Genomic DNA, 21,191 nt, shown 5'->3' on the forward strand with positions numbered 1-21,191 from the left:
GGGGTGGGGGTGTCTGCAACCCAGACCCTGCACACGCCTAAGCTCCGATCGTGCCTGCCCCCCTGCCCCCCGAGGACAGGCCCTGGGGGAGTGCGCAGGCACTACTATGGCGGGGCTCCTGAGTCACGGGTTTATTGTTCAGGAGGGGAGGCAGGAGCCAGGAACCCCCAAAGCCCTCCGCGCTCACAACCCCAGGGGCAGGGTCTCGGTGCGGGCGGGCCCCAGCACCAGCAGCAGGGACTGCACTTGGAAGGGAGAAAAGGTGAGCTTCAGACGGGCGTCCCGAAAGGGCAGGTGGCCGGCAGGGTCGCGCCGCTCCAGGAGGTCGCAGCTGCAGAACAGGCGAGGCGGCGGCATGAGGGCCCCGCAAGGGCAGGGCAGGGCGGGGCTCCCACCCCCCGCGGGCCCCCACGCACAGGACCGCCTCCTGAACCGGCAGCGACGTGCGCAGCCAGCAGTCCACGTGGCTGCCGTGGGCCTCGTACAGCCGGAGCACCAGCGTGCGGCCCTGCGGGCTGCTCTCCGCCTGCGGGGAAGGGGGTGGGGCGCCGGTGGGCGGGGCGGTGGACGGACCCCGCCGCCGCCCCGCCCGCCCCGCCCGCCCCGCCGCTGGCCCCGCCCCGCCCCGCCCCTTGCCTGTTTGACCGTCTCCAGCACCACGGCGGGCGACGACAGGGAGAAGGCGCTCCAGGCGGCGGCGGGGGCGGGGCCCGGGGCGGGCAGCGCCAGGAGCGGGAAGTTGAGGCTGTAGGCCGCGCGGATGACGCCCGCGTCCTGGAGGGAGCCTGGAAGCGCGGTGGGGGGTGGGGGGCGTGGGTGCGCTGCGGAGAGGAGGGCGGGGGCGCGCGGGCGGGCGGGCTCCCGGCCCCTCGCTCACCCTTGTGCGGCATCAGCGCGTAGGTGAACTCCTGGCGGCCCATGTCCGCGGAGGCGTCGGGGGCTTTAGGTGCCCGCAAGCTGCGGTGCGGGGGGCGCGCATGGGCCGCAAGCCCCCAAGACCTGCGCCCCGCCGCCCCCGCCCCGCCGCGCCCGCGGGCCCCACTCACAGCGAGAGGCTGAGGACGCTGCCTCTGACCGAGGCCCCGTACTTGCAGTCGTTGAGCAGCGCCAGCCCGAAGCCGTGCTCCGACAGGTCCATCCAGCGGTGCGCCCACACCTGGAGGCAGACCCCGCCCGCTCGGTGGCCCCGCGGCCTCCCCGTGCCCAGGGCGCCTGTCGCTACAGTGAGGGCCAGCTCTGGGACCCCACAGGGGCTCGGTTCCCACCGCAGGAGCCTGGGTACTCCGTCCCACCTGTCTAGGCCTCAGGTCCTCCTCCGTCAAAGGGGTCGCCCCACCCATGGGCACGGGTGTCAGACTGAACACAGCACCTAACACAGGCCCAGCAAACATGGATTCCCGCCCTCCTGACCACGCTGCGCTAGTCTCCTCTCCACCAGGCAGGATCCCGCACCCCGAGTCAGACCTCAAATCGAGCCCAGTCCCAAGAGGTGTTGTGGTGGGTCGGCCGCTGCAGGTGCCCGAACTGGACTTCATAGGTGGCCTGGGGGCTCCGCACCCGCGCAGGGAACTCCACCTTCAGGAACTTGTGGGCCTCGTGCCAGTGCACCTGGGGCAGAAGGACAGACACGCAGGCCGGGCGATCCTTCCTCACCAGCCGCACCCGGGGGGGGGGGGGGGGCGCCACCCGGCCCTCTGCTACCTCGGTGTGGAAGCGGACATAGGGGCAGCCAACGTCCAGCACGACCTCCTGGCTGAGCCGGCTGTTGGGGCTGATCTGCAGCAGGAACCAGGCACTGCCCCGCATGCCGCCCTCGGCGCCCACCGCCAAGGTCCCCGCCTGGCCCAGCACAGGCTTCCTGAGGGTGTGGGGTGGTGGGGCTGAGCCAGGGCAGGCAGGGGCAGGGACCACTCCACCCTGGTCCTGCCCACACCTTACCGTGTCTCCAGATGATAGTCCATGACATCCCACGCGTCCCAGTATAGAGGGACATCATCAAACAGCACAAACTGGTTTCCCACGGCGCCCTCAGCAATGGCCTCCCTGGAAGGACGCAGAGACTGGTGCTTCAGAACCTTATGACCGTGGTCTCTCCTGCTGCCTGAGGTGGGGCGGGGGCCAGGAAAGTAGGCCCCGGGAACCAGGGGCCTTGGCCCAGCCTGCCCTGCCCGGTGTGGGTCCAGAGCCGCCGAGGGCTGCTCTGGCAGTGCTGTGGCCTGGGGACAGAGGGAACGGGGTCTGGGAGCCACCTGCCAGGCAGAAGAGGGCAGTGAGGAGTCAGCACCTGCCGGAGGCCACCAGCACCAGAGACGTCAGGCAACCAGTTGGGTCCAGCCTCACTCGGATGATGCCGTTGTCCAGAGTCACAGAACCGTCGGTCTTGGTGGGAGAGGTCCTGCAGCTCAGTCTGCAGGGTCTTCCCACAGCTGAGAGCACCCGTGGCCCACCCACCCTCACGGCTCGCTCCGCCTGGGGAGCTCAGAACCCTCACGTGTTACGTGTTAGGGATGGCCCCGGGCGGCCGTACTCACCTCTTGCACCACGAATACAGGCTGCTGGGGCTGCACGGGCTGCAGTGAGGTGGGGGCAGGAGCAGGAGCATAGCCCATGCTGGGCACTGTCACCAGGGCTGGGCATGATGCCTGGGCATCAGTGCAGCCCTTCCTGACCTCTGGGGGCCCAGCTTGAGGGCTGGGTGGGGCACGTGGCTCCTCCCGCCCCCTCCCCTCTCGTGGGGGGACCCCGGGGTGGTACCCCCACCCTCCTGCAGCAGCCACAGCCTTCCCCTGGCTCCCACCTAGGCTGTGGGCCCCACCAGAGCGGGGCAGGGCCAACACTTCGGTGCGCTCCCAAGGCAGCGTGTTGACGATGAGGAGGCCTTCGGGCCCTGGCTCCCCCATGCACAGGGCTGCAGCTGCGGCACTGAGCAGCGTGTTGCCACGGGAACGGATATCTGAGGACAGGCTGGCTGGTCAGGGGCAGGTGGTAGGTTTGGGATGACCCTTGAGGATCCCACAGGACACTCTGGGCTCCGCCCTGGGCATCGGGGACAGGGACAGCAGCGGGAATGTCATTGGCCTCACCCTCGTAGTGGCACATGGCTTCCTCTGCTACCAGCTGGATGCAGCTTCCGGTCACCACGTCATGGAACTGGTTGAGGAGCAGGAGCCTGCAGGTGCCAAGCGCAGGGATGGGAATGCGGGGAAGCCAGGAGGGCAGCCACAGAGGTGTCGGGGGAGGTCAGGGTGGCGGCAGGCCGAAGCCGGGCTGACCTCCACAGGTCCTGCAGCTGGGCAGCCGGGTACAGGAACTGGGCACCGCGGGCCAAGGCCAGGCTGCTGAGCAGCTCCACGTCGTGCAGGATCCGCTCACACTCCCGGTTCCCCTTCTTGATCTGAGCAGAGTGTGGGCATCTGTCCCAGGGCGCCTTCCAAAGCCCTCAGGTGCTCAGAGCCCTGCAGTTCCCTGGGCCACCAGCATAAAGCCTCTCCTGGCTGGCCTGGCCCCACGCTTCTCCCCTCGTCCCGTGGCCGCTTTCCTCAGGGACATTCTGCCCGCCTCCTGGGCCCCTGGCCCACCTGGCCCCGCTACTCCTCCCCGGGGGCCTGCTGCTGCTGGGACTGGGCTCGGGGAGCAGCTCCCGACCTGCGCATGGGTGGTGTAGGTGCCTTGGTGCAGCTCCAGGAAGAGCTCCCCGACCCACGTGCACAGCTGGCCTGAGTCGCCCTCCAGGGCGGTGAAGAGTCGTCCCGGAGAAGACAGCTGCACCCTGAGGGAGCCCACAGCCTGGGTTGCCAGGCCTTGCGGTGCCACGTGGCTCACCCTCCCCCCATGTCAGAGGGGACAAGAGATCCGGCCCTGACAGACAGGAGGCCCCCCTGCCCCCCCCGCCCCCTGTCCACACGGAGCCAGTTCCAGACACACCAGGAGACTTCCGGAGGTGGTAGTTAAGCCCCCTCCCACTGCAGCTCTTCCCCGGCCCTGAGCGCAGGGTGGGAGCTGGACAAGGTCCGGGGAGGAGGGGTCCAACGTCTGAGCGGAAAGCGGGGCTGTGAGCAAGGGCAAGGTGAGCACTGAGGCTGCTGGGGGGCCAGGCCGGACCTGGGAAGCCCGTCTGTATTGTGCAGCCGCTTCAGCCGGTCCACCATGGTCTGCGTGGGGCCACCGCCCCCGTCCCCGAAGCCGAAGAGGAAGGCACTGTGGTTGGTCCGCCCCTTGTCCCGGTTTTTGACCATGGTCTTCAGCACCTGGAGGCGGGCACAGGGCAACACGAGTCAGTCAACACAGGACACCCAGCCCTCTCCAGCCTGCTGCCCCCCTCCCAGCAACCCCCGGGTGCCCCCTCACCTCCTCCACATTGCCCTGCATCCCATAGGAGTCACCAGGTGGGAAGTGGGCCAGCACGCGGGAGCCATCCAGCCCCTCCCAGAAAAAAGTATGGTGCTGCGGGCAGAGGGACAGGTGAGGGCCAGAGTCAGGGCCGAGGCCGGGCTGGGCACTCCGGACCTGCCTGCCCTGCCTGTCGCATGCTCGTGGGGAAGGCACAGCCCCTCCGGTGGGGTTGGGTGGCCAGCCCAGGACCCTTTGTAAGCCAGGGGAGACATGACCAGGCCGGGTGGGGACCCAGGCCCCCCGCAGTCTGCTCACCGGAAAGGAGTTCACCAAGCTCCAGCTCAGTTTTTGGGACAGGAAGCGCGTGATGCCGCAGCCGCGCATGATCTGGGGGAGCTGTGCCGAGTAGCCAAATGTGTCTGGGAGCCAGAACTGTGGGGAGGAGGCCTCTGGGACACGGAGCCCGGGCCTGGGGCTCTTGGTGAAGCAGCCCCAGGCGTCGGCCTCTCACGGCTCATGCCATGCTTCAGTCCCACCCGCCGGCAGCAGCGGCAGCTCCTGGCCTACCTCCGAGCACATTTTCCCAAACTCCTGCAGGAAGAAGTTCTGGCCCTGTAGGAACTGTCTCACCATGGCCTCTCCGCTGGGAAGGTTCCCGTCCTGGCAGTGAGTAAAGACGCAGGCAGCGCACGTCACGTAGGTGGGGAATGGCCAGGAGCCGGGGCCAGGCCCAGCCCGCTCAGCACACCCGGGGCTCTCACAGGTTTACGGCCCGTGCCCAGGGACGTCCGGCTCTCTGCTGCGGGCCCAGCAGTCCACCTGCTGGAGGGGGTTCCCAGGCTGGCTTCCCTGCCACCGTGCTTGAGACCCTCCGCCTCCCTGGGTCCCGGGCCCTGGGATTCCAGGAACTAACAGTGCTGCCTCAGGGAGGGTATGAAGGGCCTGCGGAAAGCCACCTGCTGGCAAAGCCAAGGAAGGGCGGCCCCAGCCGAGGGGTACACACTGCACTTACCATCTCCACCCAGGTGCCCCCTACAGGCACGAACTGCCCTCGGCAGGCAAACTCCTGGAGCCGGGCATGCAGGCCAGGGTAGTGGCTCTTCACCCACTCGAGCTGCTGTGCCTGCGGGGCAGGTGGGGCCCATGCTGGGTCAGGGGTGACAAAGACCCCACCCAAGCCTGAGCATCTGGAGCACTGGGCAGCTGAGGTGGGGAAGAGTCCTCCTCCTCAGGTGTGAGACAAGCCCTCAGGACCTCAGCCTCAGACCCCTCGGGGGCCAGGTGCCCCGCACGGCTGCACTCTGACCTGGGAGCAGGCAAAGACGAAGTCCGGGTTCTGCTCCATGAGCTGCACAGCTGTCGTCCAGCTCCGGGCACATTTTCGCACAGTCTCCTTGAAGGGCCAAAGCCAGGCTGGCGGGAGAGGGGGGAGGAGGTGGAAGGAGGGCAGCAGGGTTCCCAGCTCCCAACAGATCTCCAGCCTCACCCCTGCCCCCCAGCACCCCGCCGGGCCCGGCCTAGACCTCCAGAAGGCTATCCTCTCCCAACCCGGGCCCCTTTCCCAGCAAGGCCCTTTGGCATCCCTCCTGAGCTTTCACTTCAAGACACTCCTGCAAGGTGGGAGTAGGGGGTGGGCAAAGGAGGCGGTCAGTTTAAAGGTCAGAACATGGAGGCCCAGGCTCTGGAATAGCCTCACCCTGAGGCTGAGACACCCACTCCCGAAAGGATCCTACAAAAGGTGGCAGGGGTTAGCACACTGATGGATATCCCAGAAGAGGGCGCACACCGTCCCCACATGGGTGTGCCCGGGCCAGCCATCCTGACCGCTAGGCCCCGGCTCCTCCCTTACCGGCGCGGAACTGCCACAGTCCACTGCGGACCTCGGCACAGCACAGAAAACCCTTGTTCTACGGTTCGGAGGGGCTGGCTGTGTCAGAACTCGCACCTCGAGAGCTTGGTAAAAATGCAGGTTTCCAAGGCGCCTGGGTGGCTCAGTGGGTTAAGTGTCTAGGTCATGGTCCCAGGTCATGGGATGGGGCCCTGCCTCGGGCTTCCTGCTCAGCGAGGAGTCTATTCTCCCTCTGTCTCTGCCCCTACCCCTGGTCATGTTTCCTTCTCTTTCAAATTATAAAATAAAATTAAAAATCTTTTAAAAAATGCAGATTTCCCACAAACCTCACAAATGCTGCAAACTCCTCAAGTTCAAAGCTGAACTCCTGGTACCCCTGCCCTGGAAACTAGCCCCTGTGCTGTAGCCCCATCTCCATTACTTCTACATCACTCCTCTCTGAGGACGCGGAGATACTTGTCAAACTCTCCCTCGTTCTCACTCGGTTCAGAGGTCACCTCCTCCACGAAGCCTGTCTGGAGTCCTCCTGACCCATCAGACTAAGCGCTTATTTTACAGTCATTGGTCTCTATAATCTTACCTCCCAGTACCCAGCAAGGGCCACACGGGGCATCAGATTTTGTTGAAAGAAATAAATGCAGCCACACCTAGCAAAGCCCGCAGTTCAGTTCCCTTGCCCCATTTTACAAATGAGGGAACTGAGGTCCAAGGTGGGGCAAGGGCTTGCTGGGGATGAGATAGTGCTTCCAGGGCAGGGCCAGGGCTTCAGGGGCACTCCCGCCTCGCCCCACCAGCCCGGCCAGCTGCAGCCCTACCTGTATCAATGTGGCAGTGCCCCACGGCATGGATGGTGTGCTGACTTTCTCCTCCGCGTTGGCCGAAGAACCGGGATGCCAGGGCCTGGGCCACGGGGAAGGTCTCGGGCTGGGCAGGGTCACACACGTTCACCATCTGGTTGGCTGTGTACAGGGCCTGGAAGCTGCGCTGGTTGTCCTCCCCAAGGCCCTGCAGCGGGGTTCTGCCCCTTAGTCCCCGTCTGGGGCCAGCGGGGGTCTCCAGAATCAGGCCTCAGCTGGTCTGTCAACAGGTCTCAGCAGAGCTCCTCCCAACCTCCCACCTGTTGCTCCTCCTGGGTCCCCCTGCTAAGTCTCCCTCCTCCCCTTTGCATAGGAAGCCCTTCAGTACTCAGGCAGGCAGGAGCCGCCTCCCTGTTCTGGATTCCCAGACTCCCAACTGCCCGATCCAAGGAATGGCCTGCCCCCAGGGGCCAGGAAGGGCTCTAGAGTGAGCTGGTGGGGCAGGGATGTCCAGTACCTTGGCTATGCCCAGCAGCAGCTCCAGATCCACCAGGAGACTGTGGACATCCCGGTAGAACACGGCCAGCTCAGCCCGGCTCACCTGGAACATCTTCTCTGGGTCAGGGGCTGCGATCATGGATTCCTTCCCGGCCCCCAGGAGCCCATTACAGGCTACTTCCACATAGAGGGTCAGGCTACAAAGGTGGGGAGGCAGCCTCAGGCTGAGGGCCCGGACAAGACCCTGAGGGCTCGGGGCGGGAGAACCACAGAGGCATCTGCCGACCCCCCAGGATCCACCACCCAGAAGATCCCACATGTCAGGCTGACTGGGCGAGAGGGTCCTGTCCTGCTGATGAGCCTTCTGCCTCATAACCAAGCTGGGAACCGTGTAAACTAAGCTGCTGCTCAGCCTTTTATTTCCATTTCCACAACTGTTTTTACAGAACCCTCTTCACTTATTAAAAACGTGTTTGGATCCCCAGGTCCAGTCTTTGAGGGCAAAGACCCAGTGGCCAAGAGGGTGGGCCATTCTTTGGAGCAGTGCAGTAGCCTGTGCCGTGTTCCACCCAGCCTTCAGAGAGCAACGGGGACTTCCTTGGAGAGGCCTGCCCTACCCTCCTCCCACCCCTCTCCCAAGTCTGGGACAGCTTTCCCATATCGAGCTCCGGGTATTGCTTTCAGAGGCCCCCTGGTTTTGCAATTATGTAAGTATCTGTGAGTCCCCCCTGTGTCAAGGACTACACTACTCGCCATCACAGGGCCGGTATCTGGAAGCATCAGATACAGAACTCAACAAATATTAGAAAAAACAATAATATGATGTCTGAGCTTTGTTTTTTATTTTGTTTTGTTTTTAAAGATTTTATTTATTTATTCATGACACGGGGAGAGAGAGAGAGAGAGAGAGGCAGAGACACAGGCAGAGGGAGAAGCAGGCTCCATGCAGGGAGCCTGACACCGGACTCAATCCCGGGACCCCGGGGTCACAACCTGAGCTGAAGGAGACACCCAACCACTGAGCCCCCCCCAGGTGCCCCTCTGTCTGAGTTTTGAATGGTGGCATAAAATGTCCATGTTATGATATGGGACAAGAAAAAACCAAGATACAAAGTGTCAAAAAAATACAACCTTAAGGAAGAACTATTCCTAAATGGGTTTCTGAGGCGAAATGGTTTCTGACCATTATTAATAATGGTCATCTCTAGGTTCTCGGTGGTGGGATAATGGGAGTCATTAACTTCTTTGTGCTTTCCTGTATTGGCCACAAGAAGGCAGACAGTATCTTTCTAGTAAGGGGAAAAAACTCAATTCTTTAAAAACAGATTGTGAGATCAGAGGAAGCCCGTGTTGGAGGTGGCCATTGCTGGGTCACTGAGGGCCTCAGCTCCTGCTCACCCACTGGGGCCCTCCCTCCCCCACAGGAGGTCGAGCAGGGCACAGGGACTCACTCACCTCCGGGGGTCTCCTTCCTCTAGCTTGTCAGTCAGGATATAGCTGGTCTTCTCCCCCTCTTTGGTCAAACCCTGGTGAGGAGTGGAGTGAAAGAGAGGCCCTGAGGCTTTTGGACAGTTCGGGTGAAACAGAAGCCGAGCAAAATCAGGCCTCTCTGCCTAGGCCCCAGCCATGGCTCCTCTCTCCTAAGAAAGGCCAAGATTGACAAATCCTGGACCCCTGGTGGCCAGTGCCCAACGCCCATGGCAGCCAGAGTGCCATGATCACCAAATGGCACCTATTTGCCAGCAGAAAAGCCACTGTTCTCATGGGAAGGGTCTTGGGGAGGTAGCAGGAGGTCTGGGTATGGCTTTTGGGCCTCTGTACCGCTGAATGAGTATCTGAGGGGAACTATATGAAGTCAGATGCAGGGTTGCCTCATTCCTTGCCGCACCCCAGTGCTTAGCATAGGGCCTGGCCCAAAGACTCATAGGCCTGGCACTCAGGAGACTTCAGCTGAGCCAGTGGAAGGAGACAGAGAGGGAGGGAAGGGTTTGCTATCTTTCTATACAAAAAGAACAACAGTCCTCACCTGAGATGGGAAGTTAGTCTAATTGGAATGGAAGCTGAGCAAGTGAACTGACCTCTATGTATGTCAGTTTCCTTATCTGTGAATGGGGATAAAGACCCACCACATATGATTATAGAGATTAAACCTGGTGTGGCTGGATGCATAAAGGAGACACTTAATAGTTGTTCTGTCTGGGGAACTAGGGAAGCTGTGATGGAGAGATTAATTACTTCAGGAGAAGAGGACTTAAGCTTTTACCTCATATCATCCGGAACTGTTTGAAAGTTTCCCTCCGTAAGTCTATGCTACATATATTAAAAACTGGTTTATTAAAAACTAAGAATAGGGGTGCCTGAGTGGCTCAGTGGGTTCAGTGTCGGACTCATGAGCTTAGGGCTGTGAGATGGAGCCCCCATGGGGCTCAGCGCTGGGCTGGGATTCTCTTCCTCTCCCTCAGCCCACCCCCCCCCCGCCTCTAAAAAAAACAAAACAAAAATCAACTAAAAATAAAAAGTGATATGGTCTGCAAAGCCAGTAGTCTGGCACCTGGCACCAAAGAGAGGATTAATAGATGGATCTGCTGTATCTCTTATCATCGTACCCGATTAGCAAGCATTTTCAGGCCAGAATGGGCAAGTGGCCAGTCAGTGACAGCACTGGTTTAGCACTGATTATGTTAGGGCCCCTAGCCATCCGTTCAGCTTCCCAATATGAGAGGGACCTCATGAGGGCCCAAGCGGCAACCTCCCCAGTCTCGAAATCCTGATAGCCTGCAGGCAGAGCCACTGCGCTGTGGCTTCTTCACAGGTCTGGGCTGGCATGCAGCCACACCTGTCCCTGGGCTACAGCTACTCACTTGGACAGGCTGTCCGTCTCGCCACACGAGGCCTTCTCCATCACTTTCCCAGAGAAGGTGAACTTCCTGACCCACCCATGCCTCCGGGATGGTCAGCTCCACCCGAAACCAACAGGTCCACCATCTGCAAGACAGCCATCGCGGTGGACCTAAGGGTGGAAGCTCTGCCTTTCCGCCAGACTCCCTCGGATTGAGGGTCAGTGGGGACTAAGCATCTGCAGCAGCATCACCAGGTATGCAGCTCCGACCGGCAAGAACAGAGCGACATGGTGGGCAGCAGGGTGACGGGAAGGCAGAGGTGTCAGGGGTCTGGTCTCCGTCCTGCGTGTCTGATGGAGGGGTGTCTAGGTGCACCAGGTGGGGGGAGAATAAGGAGGGGGGGAGGGGGAAGAGGAGGGGAAGGGGGGAAGGGGGATGAGGGGGAGGGGGAGGAGGAGGGGGGAAGAGGGGGAGGAGGAGGGGGAGGAGGAGGGGGAGGAGGAGGGGGAGGAGGAGGGGGAGGAGGAGGGGGAAGAGGGGGAGGAGGAGGGGGAGGAGGGGGAGGAGGAGGGGGAGGAGGGGAGGAGGAGGGGGAGGAGGGGAAGGGGGGAAGGGAGGAGGGGGATGAGGGGGAGGGGGAGGAGGAGGAGGGGGAGGGTCAGAGAAGGGGGAGGGAAAAAGGGGAGGGGGGGAGAAGGAGGAGGAGGGGGAGGGGGTAGGCGGCGGCGGGGAGTTAGCCCCCGTCCCCGCCCCAGCCGTCCCCGCCCCGCCGGGCGCCGCTGGCCGGGTGTCTGCCCGCGGACCCCGCCCCCCCGCCCCGTCACGCACGTGGGTCCGAAGCTGTCGCCGACCTGCGCGGGGCGGAAGTGCTGGCGCACGGCCTCCGGGTAGGGCAGCCTGTCGGGCGTCAGGAAGCTGGACAGCGCGGCCAGCGGGCAGGTGTCCCCGAGGAGCCTGTGCGGGACGGACGGACGGACGGTCGGAGGGAGGGAGGGGCCGCGGCGCGCGCTGCAGGTCGGCCCGGACCGCGCCCCCCGCCCCGCCCCGCCCCTCCCCTCCCCCCGCTCCCCCGCCCCGCCCCGCCCCGCCCCCCGGGCCTCCCCTCCGGCCCCGCCGGCCCCACCTGCCGCGGAGGTTACAGTCGGCGAAGTAGCGCGGCGACACGAACTTCTCCACGCGCTCCAGCGTGGCGCGCCAGTGCTTCAGGGCCGGGGCCGCCATCGCCGCCGCCGCCCGCACCCCCCGGAAGGTCCGGCCCTGCGGAGGCCGGCGCAGCGCACGGCCGGGGCCCCAAGGTTCCGGCGGCGCCCGGACCCCGCCCGGACGGCTTTGCCGGGAGCACCGGCCCGCGGGGCAGCGCGGCGAGGCCAGAGGCCCCCGGGCGCGCCCTCCCCGCGGCCCCTCGCCGGGCTGCGCCGCCCCGCTGGGACCCCAGGCGCTGCGGGCCGGAGGCCGTGACCAAGAAAGATCCACTCCTTAGCCCTCTTTGAATGGAAATACGGACCAAGTTCGCATTGCAGCGCAGATCGCAGGGAAAGCGGGCGGAGGCACCCGCAGGTGGCCGCTGATGGGCCGCTGCGCCCCGAGCCCCGGGCTGGGACACCCCCCGGGCGAGCCCCCCCTTTCGGCGCCCTGGCGGGCCGGGCTTCTCCCGACCTGGGCGCGAAGCCAGACGCCGACCTGCAGGCGGGTGCTGTGCACGAGACCCCAGGAGCGCCGGCAGCCGGGGCGGCCCCGCCCGACCCCGTCACCTTCCCCCAGGATCCCAAGGGGGGGGGTGAGCTACTGCTGGAAGAGCCGCAACATCTTTCCCGGTAATGTACTGCTGTGCCTCCAAGTCAGGCCCTGGCCCAGCCTCCCCCTACAACCTCCTCCTCCAAGGCTCCCGGACCACCCCTATTCAGACTCTCCTGTTCCCCCTGCAACAAAAAAAGTCTAAGATTGGGTAAGCCTATACCACGTGTTTTTGAAGTTCAGAAGCCCCCAAATTTGTAGTCTTTGGTGGTGGTGGTGGTGGTTTTGATTAAGGAGACAAAACCACACAAAACACTGTTGATTACAACAGACGAGGGTAATGGTGGATGGAGAATAAATCTATCACAGTACTGGGAGGGGTTCGGATGGTCTCTGTTCAGAGACTCCAGGCCGAAGACTTAAAAATCCTAAATCACTGTTTAAATGTCTGGTCTGCCGCTCTAAACCTACGTAATTAAAAATATATTGCAGTAGCAAATCTCTCTCCCAACCCCATTTATACCACACACCTGTACACATTTCTTTCAAATACTGGTTTGGTATTTAAGTTGTTCACCCCCATTTCCAATTAAGGATAAGAAAAACAATACACAAAAAATGCAAACTAAATAGCTGGACAACTACCCAAATAGAAAATACTTCCAAACAGTTGAAATAAGGGGGAAAACATGTACTAAAAGAATGAAGTACTCTATTTTAGAAATTTGGAATATTTTGACTTAGGACAAATGCAATGAACTGTTAACTATTTAAAGCAAATTCATTTGTGCTGAGGATTAAGGAACTGAAGCCCAAATCCCCACTCCACAATAGTTGTCAGTCTGGTGAGGACAAGGGACTTGGGTTGAGAGTTCATTCCTTAAGTAAGAACCAAGCTTTATTTATTTACAAAAAAAAAAAAAAAAAGAAAAGAAAGAAAAAAAGAAAAGAAAAGAAAAAAATAAAGAAGGGGAAAAAATGAAAGAAAGAAAAAAAGTTGGGGCAAGGGGAAGACAAGTTTTACACAAAAGTACTACAACAGTAACTCCCTTTGGTAAAAAGTGTAATAAATGTCTTGTACATCTGTTCATAGGTACTAAATCTGAAGCCACATAGAACTATGGTACACAAGAAGCTAGAGCAGTTATGCTAGCACATCAAAGCATATTTCTTTTAATAAAAAATCGACAGTATGTACATTATTTACAAAAAAAAAGAAAAACCAAGTTAAAATTTGTGTGTGTGTGTGTGTGTGTGTGTGTGTGTGTCAGAGAGTAAAGCTGGTGGATGGCACTAGGGTAGACTAGTAAAGAAGCAGGTACAAAACAGTTCCACGGGAGCTAAAAAGGACGACGGATTTGAAGTTGCTGAGGTTGAGAACCAGAGGAGAGAGTAAAGGGTGGGCAGCGAGGGATTCGTCAGGAAAAACCCACAAGATGATCAATCCCAAAGCCAAACTGCAGGTCCCAGATAAAATCTAATGGGTGATCTAGATGTGCTCGAGTGACCAGGAAAAAAAAAAAAAAAATCCAATCCAGTTTTTTTTTTCCTTTGGGGGGAGGGGAGGAGCAGTGGCCATCAGAGTTACAATCCATCTGAGCGGTGGGCCCTTCCCCAGGCTGTCAGTGGCGCCCATCCAGTCAAGGTGTGAACAGCATCTGGCTCCTTCATCGAAGGGCAGGCCCCAGGAGACTCCAGTCTTAGCTCTGCTGGTGTGTGCAAGCAAGCTGCATGTCTCTGTGCTTGCATGGATTTCCTTCCCCTCCAGGGAAGGCTAATACTCCAAACCCCTTGGGAAAAGTTCCAGCTCTGGCTTTTGTAAGGTATCCACGTTCCTTCTATGTAGCCCACTTGGTGCCAGGTTACACCAGCCACACACTCATCAGGTGGCCATGTCCCAGAGAGGCCCAGTGAGGCTTGAAAGGCATCTTCCTTGTTTCTTCAGTGTGTGTGAGTGCACGTGCTCCTCACACACACCCCCCTCAAGTTATCTGCTCTGGCTTTGCAGTTATGGGGCTTTGAACACTGTGCCATATTTGACACGGTACTTGTTAATGCTCACAAAGTGCAGGGTCTCTGTGTCACAGGTGGTGGTACAGGGCACCAGGCCCTCCAGCCCCTCACCCATGAGCCACTTGCTGGTCTCTGCTGCCATTTCCCGGGGCACATGCTCCTTGGTCCATTTATCTACCCAGGCCTGGAACCTCTGATGTAGCCGCTTGCTTACACGCTCATGGGACTGCAAAACAGAACAAGGAGGAAAAAAGCATGAAGTAAGATAATAGAAACCCCTTCAAATACAAAGCCTAATTTTCTCTTAAAGCAGCAAAGGAAAAGATGTGGGGTCAAGCCTTTGATACTACTGGTTAGTTAGGAGTTCTCTGTTTAAAGAAGAAAATTGAAAGAGACTAGACAGTAGAGCACGTAAAGAGTCAGAACTCATAAAGCCCCTGAAGAAATGCCAACATGGGGTCGAGCAGAACTAGTTCAGTACTTCTCATTTTTAGTATTCATTACTATCAACTAGGGAACCTAATAAAAATACAGATTTCCTCGTTTTCATCAATCTCCATTTTTTAAACTAGCAGCCCAGCTGCTTCTAATGTACCCCAAATGAGACACAATGAGTTGCAGCTATTAGGTCATTACGTCAGGTAGCGTAAGATGAAAGGCATGAAACCCAGTTTCCCTTCACGGTATTACGCAACGCTGCCCAGGAAATCTTCAGGGCAGGCTTACGCCCCTACCTACCCATCCAGTGAATACTTTTTGGTGCCCATGTGTGAGGCAGAGGAGGGGATACAAAGATGAATTAGGTGTTACCCCGCTCCCCAAATAATTCACATCAGACCTACAACCCACAGCATCCTGAGAAAAGTCCATTAACACCTCCCGCCTGAATGCTCTCGTAGTCCTTTCAAACTTAACCAGTTCAAAATACAGGGCTTGATGTGCCCCCAACCCTTCTTCCTAGCAGCAGATTACACCCCTAAACTGCCCATTTACTCAAGCAGAAACAAATAAAACCAAAAAAAGAAAAGAAAAAAAAAAAAAAAAAGACCAGGCATCATTCTTGACATTCCTTCTCTTACCTACTCACCTCCGATCATTAGTACCACATTAGTACGGGCAACTGTTATCTCCAAATTGTACCTTTGATCTAATTCTTACAATTCCCCACCGCCACCCTGGTAGCCCACCAGGTCACCGTCACATCTCACTTGGACAAGAGCAGTCAGTCTTTTGAGCAGTCTCTGCCCTTCCAATTTCATGCCCCAAATCATCCCCACTGGGATGGACAGCAGTCCAAGCCATCCTTGTCAACAACGTCCTGATGTATTGCAAACAAAATCCAAACCACAGTCTATAAGACTAGTAATGATATGTCTGCCTGCCCTTCAACTCCAAGTATGCCACCCGCCCTCTGGCTCAAGCCATGCTGATGCGTCTAGTTTCTCAAACATGCCCAGTTCTTTCCTCTCTTCTGGCACTGCTTTTGCTAGTTTCCTTTACCTAGAAAGCACCAACCCTCAATTCTTGATCAGGCTGAGACCTTGTCACTGTTCAGACCTCAAGCATCACATCCAAAGGACCCCTAAACAGGGCCTGCACACCAGCTACCCACGGTCACTTCAACTGGTTTCTTCCCCTGATGGTGCGTGCCACACTATCTACTTCATGGCTATAGCCCAGGGCCTGGCACAGTATTTGCTACGAAACCACCAGGAAGCTTGCACATCTGAGACAGCATATGCAAACAGAACTCATACAAGAATACCACTTGGAAAGCAAAAAAGTCGGGAGTAGCTTCACTGAGGTACCAGCTACTGGGGGTTCAACTGTGTCCCCTGTAAATCACTGTGCTGACGTCCTCACCCCAGTAACTCAGATCATGACCTAACTAAGAAATAAAGTTGTTGCAGACATAATTAGTAGGGTATGATCAGACTATGGTGGGGTGGACCTGGAGTCCAGGATGGCTGGCACCCTTTTAGAAGGGAAAGCTGGGTGCAGGCACACAGGAAGGACACTGCGTGAGGAAGAGGAAGGCGGAGACCTGCAAGCCAAGGCAAGCCAGAGTCTGCCAGCAAAACACCGGGTACCAGGAGAGGCACGGAGAAGAGGCTCCCTCACAGCCCTGTTCAAACCAACTCTGCAACAGTTTGATGTCTGACTTTTAGCCTCCATAATGTACATGACAATACATTTCCGTTGTTTAAGGCACACAGTCTATGGTCCTTTGTTCTGACATCTTTATTAGACTAATACACCTGCTTACTTAGCACTTCTCAAATCCAAGAGGTGGTTCTCATAAAGGGAGAGAAACCATCAGAAACCTGTGAGTTAGCTCCCTGCACGGAGCCTGCTTCTCCCTCTGCCTGTGTCTCTGTCTCTCAAGAGTAAATAAATAAAATCTTAAAAAAAAAAAATTAAAATGTTAAAAAAAAAAAAAATCTTAAAAAAAAAAAAAATCTTAAAAAAAAAAAAAAAAAAAGGAAAAGAAACCTGTGAGTTAGGCCTGGGACTGGCTGGGGAGGAAGAAGTGTGGAGAAGTTCTAGTAACTGGTTCTTACCTGATGAGCCCGGAGCAGCGCTGTTCTCCGATACATGTAGTCCTCTGACTTGATTACATACACCATCTTGTAGGAATTCAACTTGAATCTACACTCCAGTTTATCCAGGCTATCCACATTCTCCATGGTCTTCTTGCTATTTCCTTCCTTCCCTTCCTTTTCCTGCTGTTCTCGACCACGCTGACATTTCCGGATCCGTCTCAGGTTCCTACAAATCAGAGAAGTCCTGCAGGATCAGAGCTTATCTAGATGCAGATTCCTAAGAGTCCCCTCAAAGGGGTTTTCCTTATCATATGCCTTTAAAGCAGTTATCACAATTTTAGTTACATATAACTCTAATGGCTTCATTGTAAAAAGAAGTTTCAAATGCAGAGATACATTGGATAAAAAGCAGAAATCTTTAACCATCTCCTACCCCCGGGTCATGTGTGTTGGCAGAGGTAGCCACTGATTGTAGTTTTGATTTAAAACCTTCCTTCTAGGTCTCCACATACGTAATCATTCACCATAGTTCTGCTTTGGGATGTTTTTAAAAACAAAACAGGAATATACTATAAATATTATCCTATTATTCTCAACTTTTCACTTTAGTGTAAAGAGTCCTTTCATATCACCACACAAAGACTTGTCACATTCTCTTGATTTGCTACAGAGTAACATGCCTCAATTTAACCATTCCTTAACAGAAATCAACCGGAGATCCTCATCTGAACCACTGGACAAAGAAGATTATTTAAACGCCTATTTTTTCAATCCCTCCCACCCCCAGCCCCCCACGCAACAATAGTACATAACTCCCGATTTCTACATACAAAGTTAACAAGACAATTCACATCGATGGATGCCTTGGCAGGTATATAAGAGCTGAATTCTCTCTCCAGAAGCAAGCGGAGAAAGGCTGTCAGCTAGACAGTGATATTGTTTCTAATACTTTGCTATGAAAAACATTTCTTCAGTTTGTATCTTTGTATACTTTTCTGTAGGATGGCAGATCTTTGGCCCAAGGACCCCCAAGGGGTGTACCAAGACTCTCTTCAGGAGATCAAAACTATTCTTATTATAATACTAAAACATAATAATATTGAAACATATAAAAAACCTTTTTTCCTATGTTTACATTTACACTGGTAGTGCAAAAGTAATGGTGAATACAAATGTTGGTAGCACCAAACTCTCCTTAGAAATCTTTGTGGTCTTCTCTGGCCATTAAAAGAGGAAAGCTGGAGGCACCTGGGTGGCTCAGTTGGTTAAGATCATGATCCCAGGGTCCTGGGATCAAGCCTCCTATTGGGCTCCTTGTTCAATGAGAAGTATGCTTCTCTCTCTCCCTCTCCCCCTGCTCTCTCTAGTTTTCTCTCCCAAATAAATTAAAAAAGGCAAGCTGGTTTAAGAATGTCCATGATGGGGGAAACGCCTGGGTGGCTCAGCGGTTGAGCATATGCCTTTGGCTCTGGGAGCGATCCCAGGGTCTTGGGATCAAGGCCTGCAGCAGACTCCCTGTAGGGAGCCCACTTCTCCCTCTGCCTCTCATGAATGAATGAATGAATGAATGAATGAATAAATAAATAAATAAATAAGATCTTAAAAAAAAAAAAAAAACACAAAACACTGTCCATGATGGGTGCTGCTGTCAGTTAAGTGTTCAACTCTTGGTTTCAGCTCAGGTCATGATCTCAGGGTTGGGAGATCGAGCCTTGTGACAGGCTCTGTGATCAGCAGAGTCTAAGTTTCTCTCTCCCTCTCTTTCACCACCCCTGCTGCTCGCTCTCTCTCAAATACATCTTAAAAAAAAAAAAAAAAGTCCTTGATGAAAAAGTAACGTATCTTGTCAAATCCCAGTCCCTTAGTTCATGTCTTTTTAATATATTGTGTAGTAAAATGGGAACTATACATACAGCTCCCTAGTGTGCCAAAGCACAAAGGGATTCTCAAAGGAAAGCACTCGAGCACTGCCTGAGCGGCAAATGGATCACTATTTTTACCTGAAAGAACAATGGACTATAGCCATCCTGGAGCATGTGTTGGCAGCTACTTTCTCAAAAAATGAACGATAGTGGGCAGCCTGGGTGGCTCAGCGGTTGAGCGCTGCCTTCGGCCCAGGGCGTGATCCTGGAGTCCCAGGATCAAATCCTGCATCCGGCTTCCTGCAGGGAGCCTGCTTCTCCCTCTGCCTATGTCTCTGCCTCTCTGTCTCTCTCATGAATAAAAAAATAAAATCTTAAAAAAAAAAAATAAAACAAACCAAACAATAAAAGGGTGTTTTTGGTGCTCCCCCTGCTTGTGCTCTGTCAAATAAGTAAGTAAGTAAGTAAGTAAGTAAGTAAGTAAGTAAGTAAATAAATAAATAAATAAATAAAATCTTTATTTAAAAAAATGGATATGAAGGGGAGAAGCAGTCACTCCGATGAGCAGGGAGCCTGATGTGGGGCTCAATCCCAGGATCTTCGGATCATGACCTGAGCCAAAGGCAGGCTTAAACGACTAAGCCACCCACACACCCCAAACCTTTAAGAAACTACCACTTGGAAGATTTTTGATGTCATGTCAAAGAATAGCCATGATTATCTGAAAGCATATGAAAATTCTTTTTCTAGCTATGTATTTAAGTAAGGCCACATTTTCTTCACATATTTCAATCAAACAACACAGTGGAATAGACTGAATATAGAAGCCGATATGAGAATCCAGCTATTTTCTATTAAATCAGGAAACAGATCTGCAAAAATACAAAGCAATGTCACTCTTTCCACTAATGTTTTATAATACCTTTTCATTAAAGTGTTACTTATATTATATGGGTTTAGTGTTTTTCAAGTAAACATTTTAAATATTTCTCAGCTCCAATCTCTAATATGGTAATATAACTAGATAAAGGGGTGCCAGGGTAGCTTAGGTGGTTGGGTGTCAGACTCCTGGTTTTGGCTCAGGTCATGATCTCAGGGTCATGGGATTCATGTTCAGCAGGGAGTCTGCTTAAGATTCTCTTCCTCAGGACGGCTGGGGGCTAAGTGGTTGAGCATCTGCCTTCAGGTCAGGGCATGATCCTGGAGTCTGTCCCAGGATTAAGTCCCGCATCGGGTCCCTACATGGAGCCTGCTTCTCTCTCTGCCTACGTCTCTGCACCCCTCTCTGTGTCTCTCTTGAATAAATAAAATCTTAAAAAAAAAAAAAAATTCTCTTTCTCTTCCCCCTCCCCTGCCTACGCATGCAATCCCTCTTGCCCTGTAAAATAAATCTTTAAAAAGCTGTATTACCTGATATAATCCACATAAACAAAAGCTTTTTGGACTATTCAGTCTCTAAGAATATAAGGGATCTCAAGGTCAAAAAGACCTGAGAACCTCAGCTATAACAGCTGTAAGGCAAATTATTAGAAACCAAAGTTGTAGGGTAAAAGTCCCATACCTTTTAACTGCCCTGGCCCCAGAATGATTCTATCAATTTATATATATATTTCCCGGAGAATATCAAAGTGACTTCCTAGCCCGCACCCTCTACAACACAGGTTATAAATCTTTTAAAAACTTGGCCAACCTGGTGAGAAACACATAATATGTTTATCATACAATTCCATAAGGCCGCAGACTAAGTATGTTTTGTTGAAGAGAGGCTTGGCATGGAACAGCTGCTCAAAGCCTGCTGAATGAATCAAAGAATGAAGAGACCCTTCTGTTCACACCCCTTTCCATGTTCTGATTAGGGCTCAATCTAGTAATAACACAGATCTTCCTTGACTCTGGGGTTACATCTTGATAAGAAGTTGAAAATACTGTAAGTCAAAAATGCATTTGATAAACCTAACCTACTGAAGGAACATCACAGCTTAGCCCAGCCCACTTTAAAGTGCTCAGAACACTTACTTTAGCCTACAATTGGGCAAGATGATCTAACACAAAGCCTATTTTATGATCAAGTGTTGCAGATCTCATGTAATGTTGACTACTGTATGGAAAATGGAAACAAAGTGGTTGTGTGGATACAGAACTGTTATAAGTGTATCAGTTCTGGACCCCCAATCATGAGGCTGACTGGGAGTTGCAGCTCCTGCCCAGCATCCATCACAAGAGGATCCTAGCACAAATCACTAGCCTACAAAAAGACCCAATTCAAAATTCGAAGTGTGATTTCTAGTGAGTGTGTATTTTTGCATCAAAGTCCAAAAATCATTTAAGTCAAACTACTGTAAGTGTGGGACCATCCATATTGGTGTAATACTTTCCCGGAAAGGTAAGACATGAGATTTCAATTCCAAGCTTTTGGGAAGGAAGGAAGCCACCTTACTAGAGCAAAACCTCTTTTTTCTACTTTTGAAACTCCTTTTTCATCCTCAGATAAAGGACCAACAATAGGCTTTGCCCATAAATAGGAAGGAAAGTTTTAAAATTCTGTGAAGTGAACATAGCAAACCTAAGACTGTTATCTTTTGTGGGTTTTTTCCTATTATCTTCAAAAGAGAGCTATATTTTGTTTTTAAAAAGTTAATTCTAATATAGTTAACGTACAGTATTGTAGTAGTTACAGATATACAATATAGTGATCAACACTTTCATCGTGACAAGTGCTTTCT

The 21,191-nt window shown here is 54.6% G+C and overlaps 2 protein-coding genes across 5 annotated transcripts in view; both read right to left on the reverse strand.

Annotated features, from left to right (window-relative positions):
• Positions 1-116: 116 nt before the first annotated feature.
• Positions 117-11,568, reverse strand: MAN2C1 (mannosidase alpha class 2C member 1). 2 transcript variants are annotated; one of them, XM_077881952.1, is made up of 26 exons: positions 11,440-11,568; positions 11,145-11,270; positions 10,338-10,461; positions 8,932-9,002; positions 7,496-7,673; positions 6,997-7,186; positions 5,639-5,745; positions 5,345-5,455; positions 4,900-4,992; positions 4,648-4,764; positions 4,348-4,443; positions 4,102-4,247; positions 3,646-3,769; positions 3,273-3,394; positions 3,084-3,169; positions 2,798-2,953; positions 2,532-2,629; positions 2,285-2,379; positions 1,939-2,043; positions 1,702-1,858; positions 1,465-1,608; positions 1,047-1,156; positions 878-957; positions 637-785; positions 417-526; positions 117-331 (listed from the first exon to the last, which is right to left on the reverse strand). In XM_077881952.1, exons 1-26 carry the CDS (start codon positions 11,535-11,537, stop codon positions 184-186), a joined length of 3,141 nt encoding a protein of 1,046 aa, XP_077738078.1. In that variant the 5' UTR covers positions 11,538-11,568; the 3' UTR covers positions 117-183. The 2 variants fall into 2 exon arrangements, with proteins under 2 accessions (XP_077738078.1, XP_077738079.1); XM_077881953.1 differs by having other exon boundaries at positions 2,285-2,426; positions 2,532-2,642.
• Positions 11,569-12,926: 1,358 nt separating this feature from the next.
• SIN3A (SIN3 transcription regulator family member A) overlaps positions 12,927-21,191 on the reverse strand; it is a 74,939-nt gene continuing 66,674 nt past the window's right edge. For all 3 annotated transcript variants that reach the window (XM_077881974.1, XM_077881973.1, XM_077881972.1), the window contains 2 exons: positions 16,625-16,832; positions 12,927-14,289 (listed from right to left, as the gene is read on the reverse strand). In XM_077881974.1, the coding sequence (XP_077738100.1) occupies positions 14,059-14,289; positions 16,625-16,832 (439 nt within the window). In that variant the 3' untranslated portion in view covers positions 12,927-14,058. The remainder of the gene's footprint in view (positions 14,290-16,624; positions 16,833-21,191) is intronic.

Source organism: Canis aureus, chromosome 32, assembly GCF_053574225.1.
Source record: "Canis aureus isolate CA01 chromosome 32, VMU_Caureus_v.1.0, whole genome shotgun sequence".
NCBI lineage: Eukaryota > Metazoa > Chordata > Mammalia > Carnivora > Canidae > Canis > Canis aureus.

Coding starts and splice junctions, on each gene's coding strand:
- MAN2C1 (XM_077881953.1), bottom strand. CDS start 11,537: ATGGCGGCCCCGGCCCTGAAGCACTGGCGCGCCACGCTGGAGCGCGTG. Junction 9,003..10,337: donor GAGACGGACAGCCTGTCCAA/GTGAGTAGCTGT, acceptor ACTCCTCACCAG/GGTTTGACCAAAGAGGGGGA. Junction 527..636: donor TGCTGGAGACGGTCAAACAG/GCAAGGGGCGGG, acceptor CCTTCCCCGCAG/GCGGAGAGCAGCCCGCAGGG.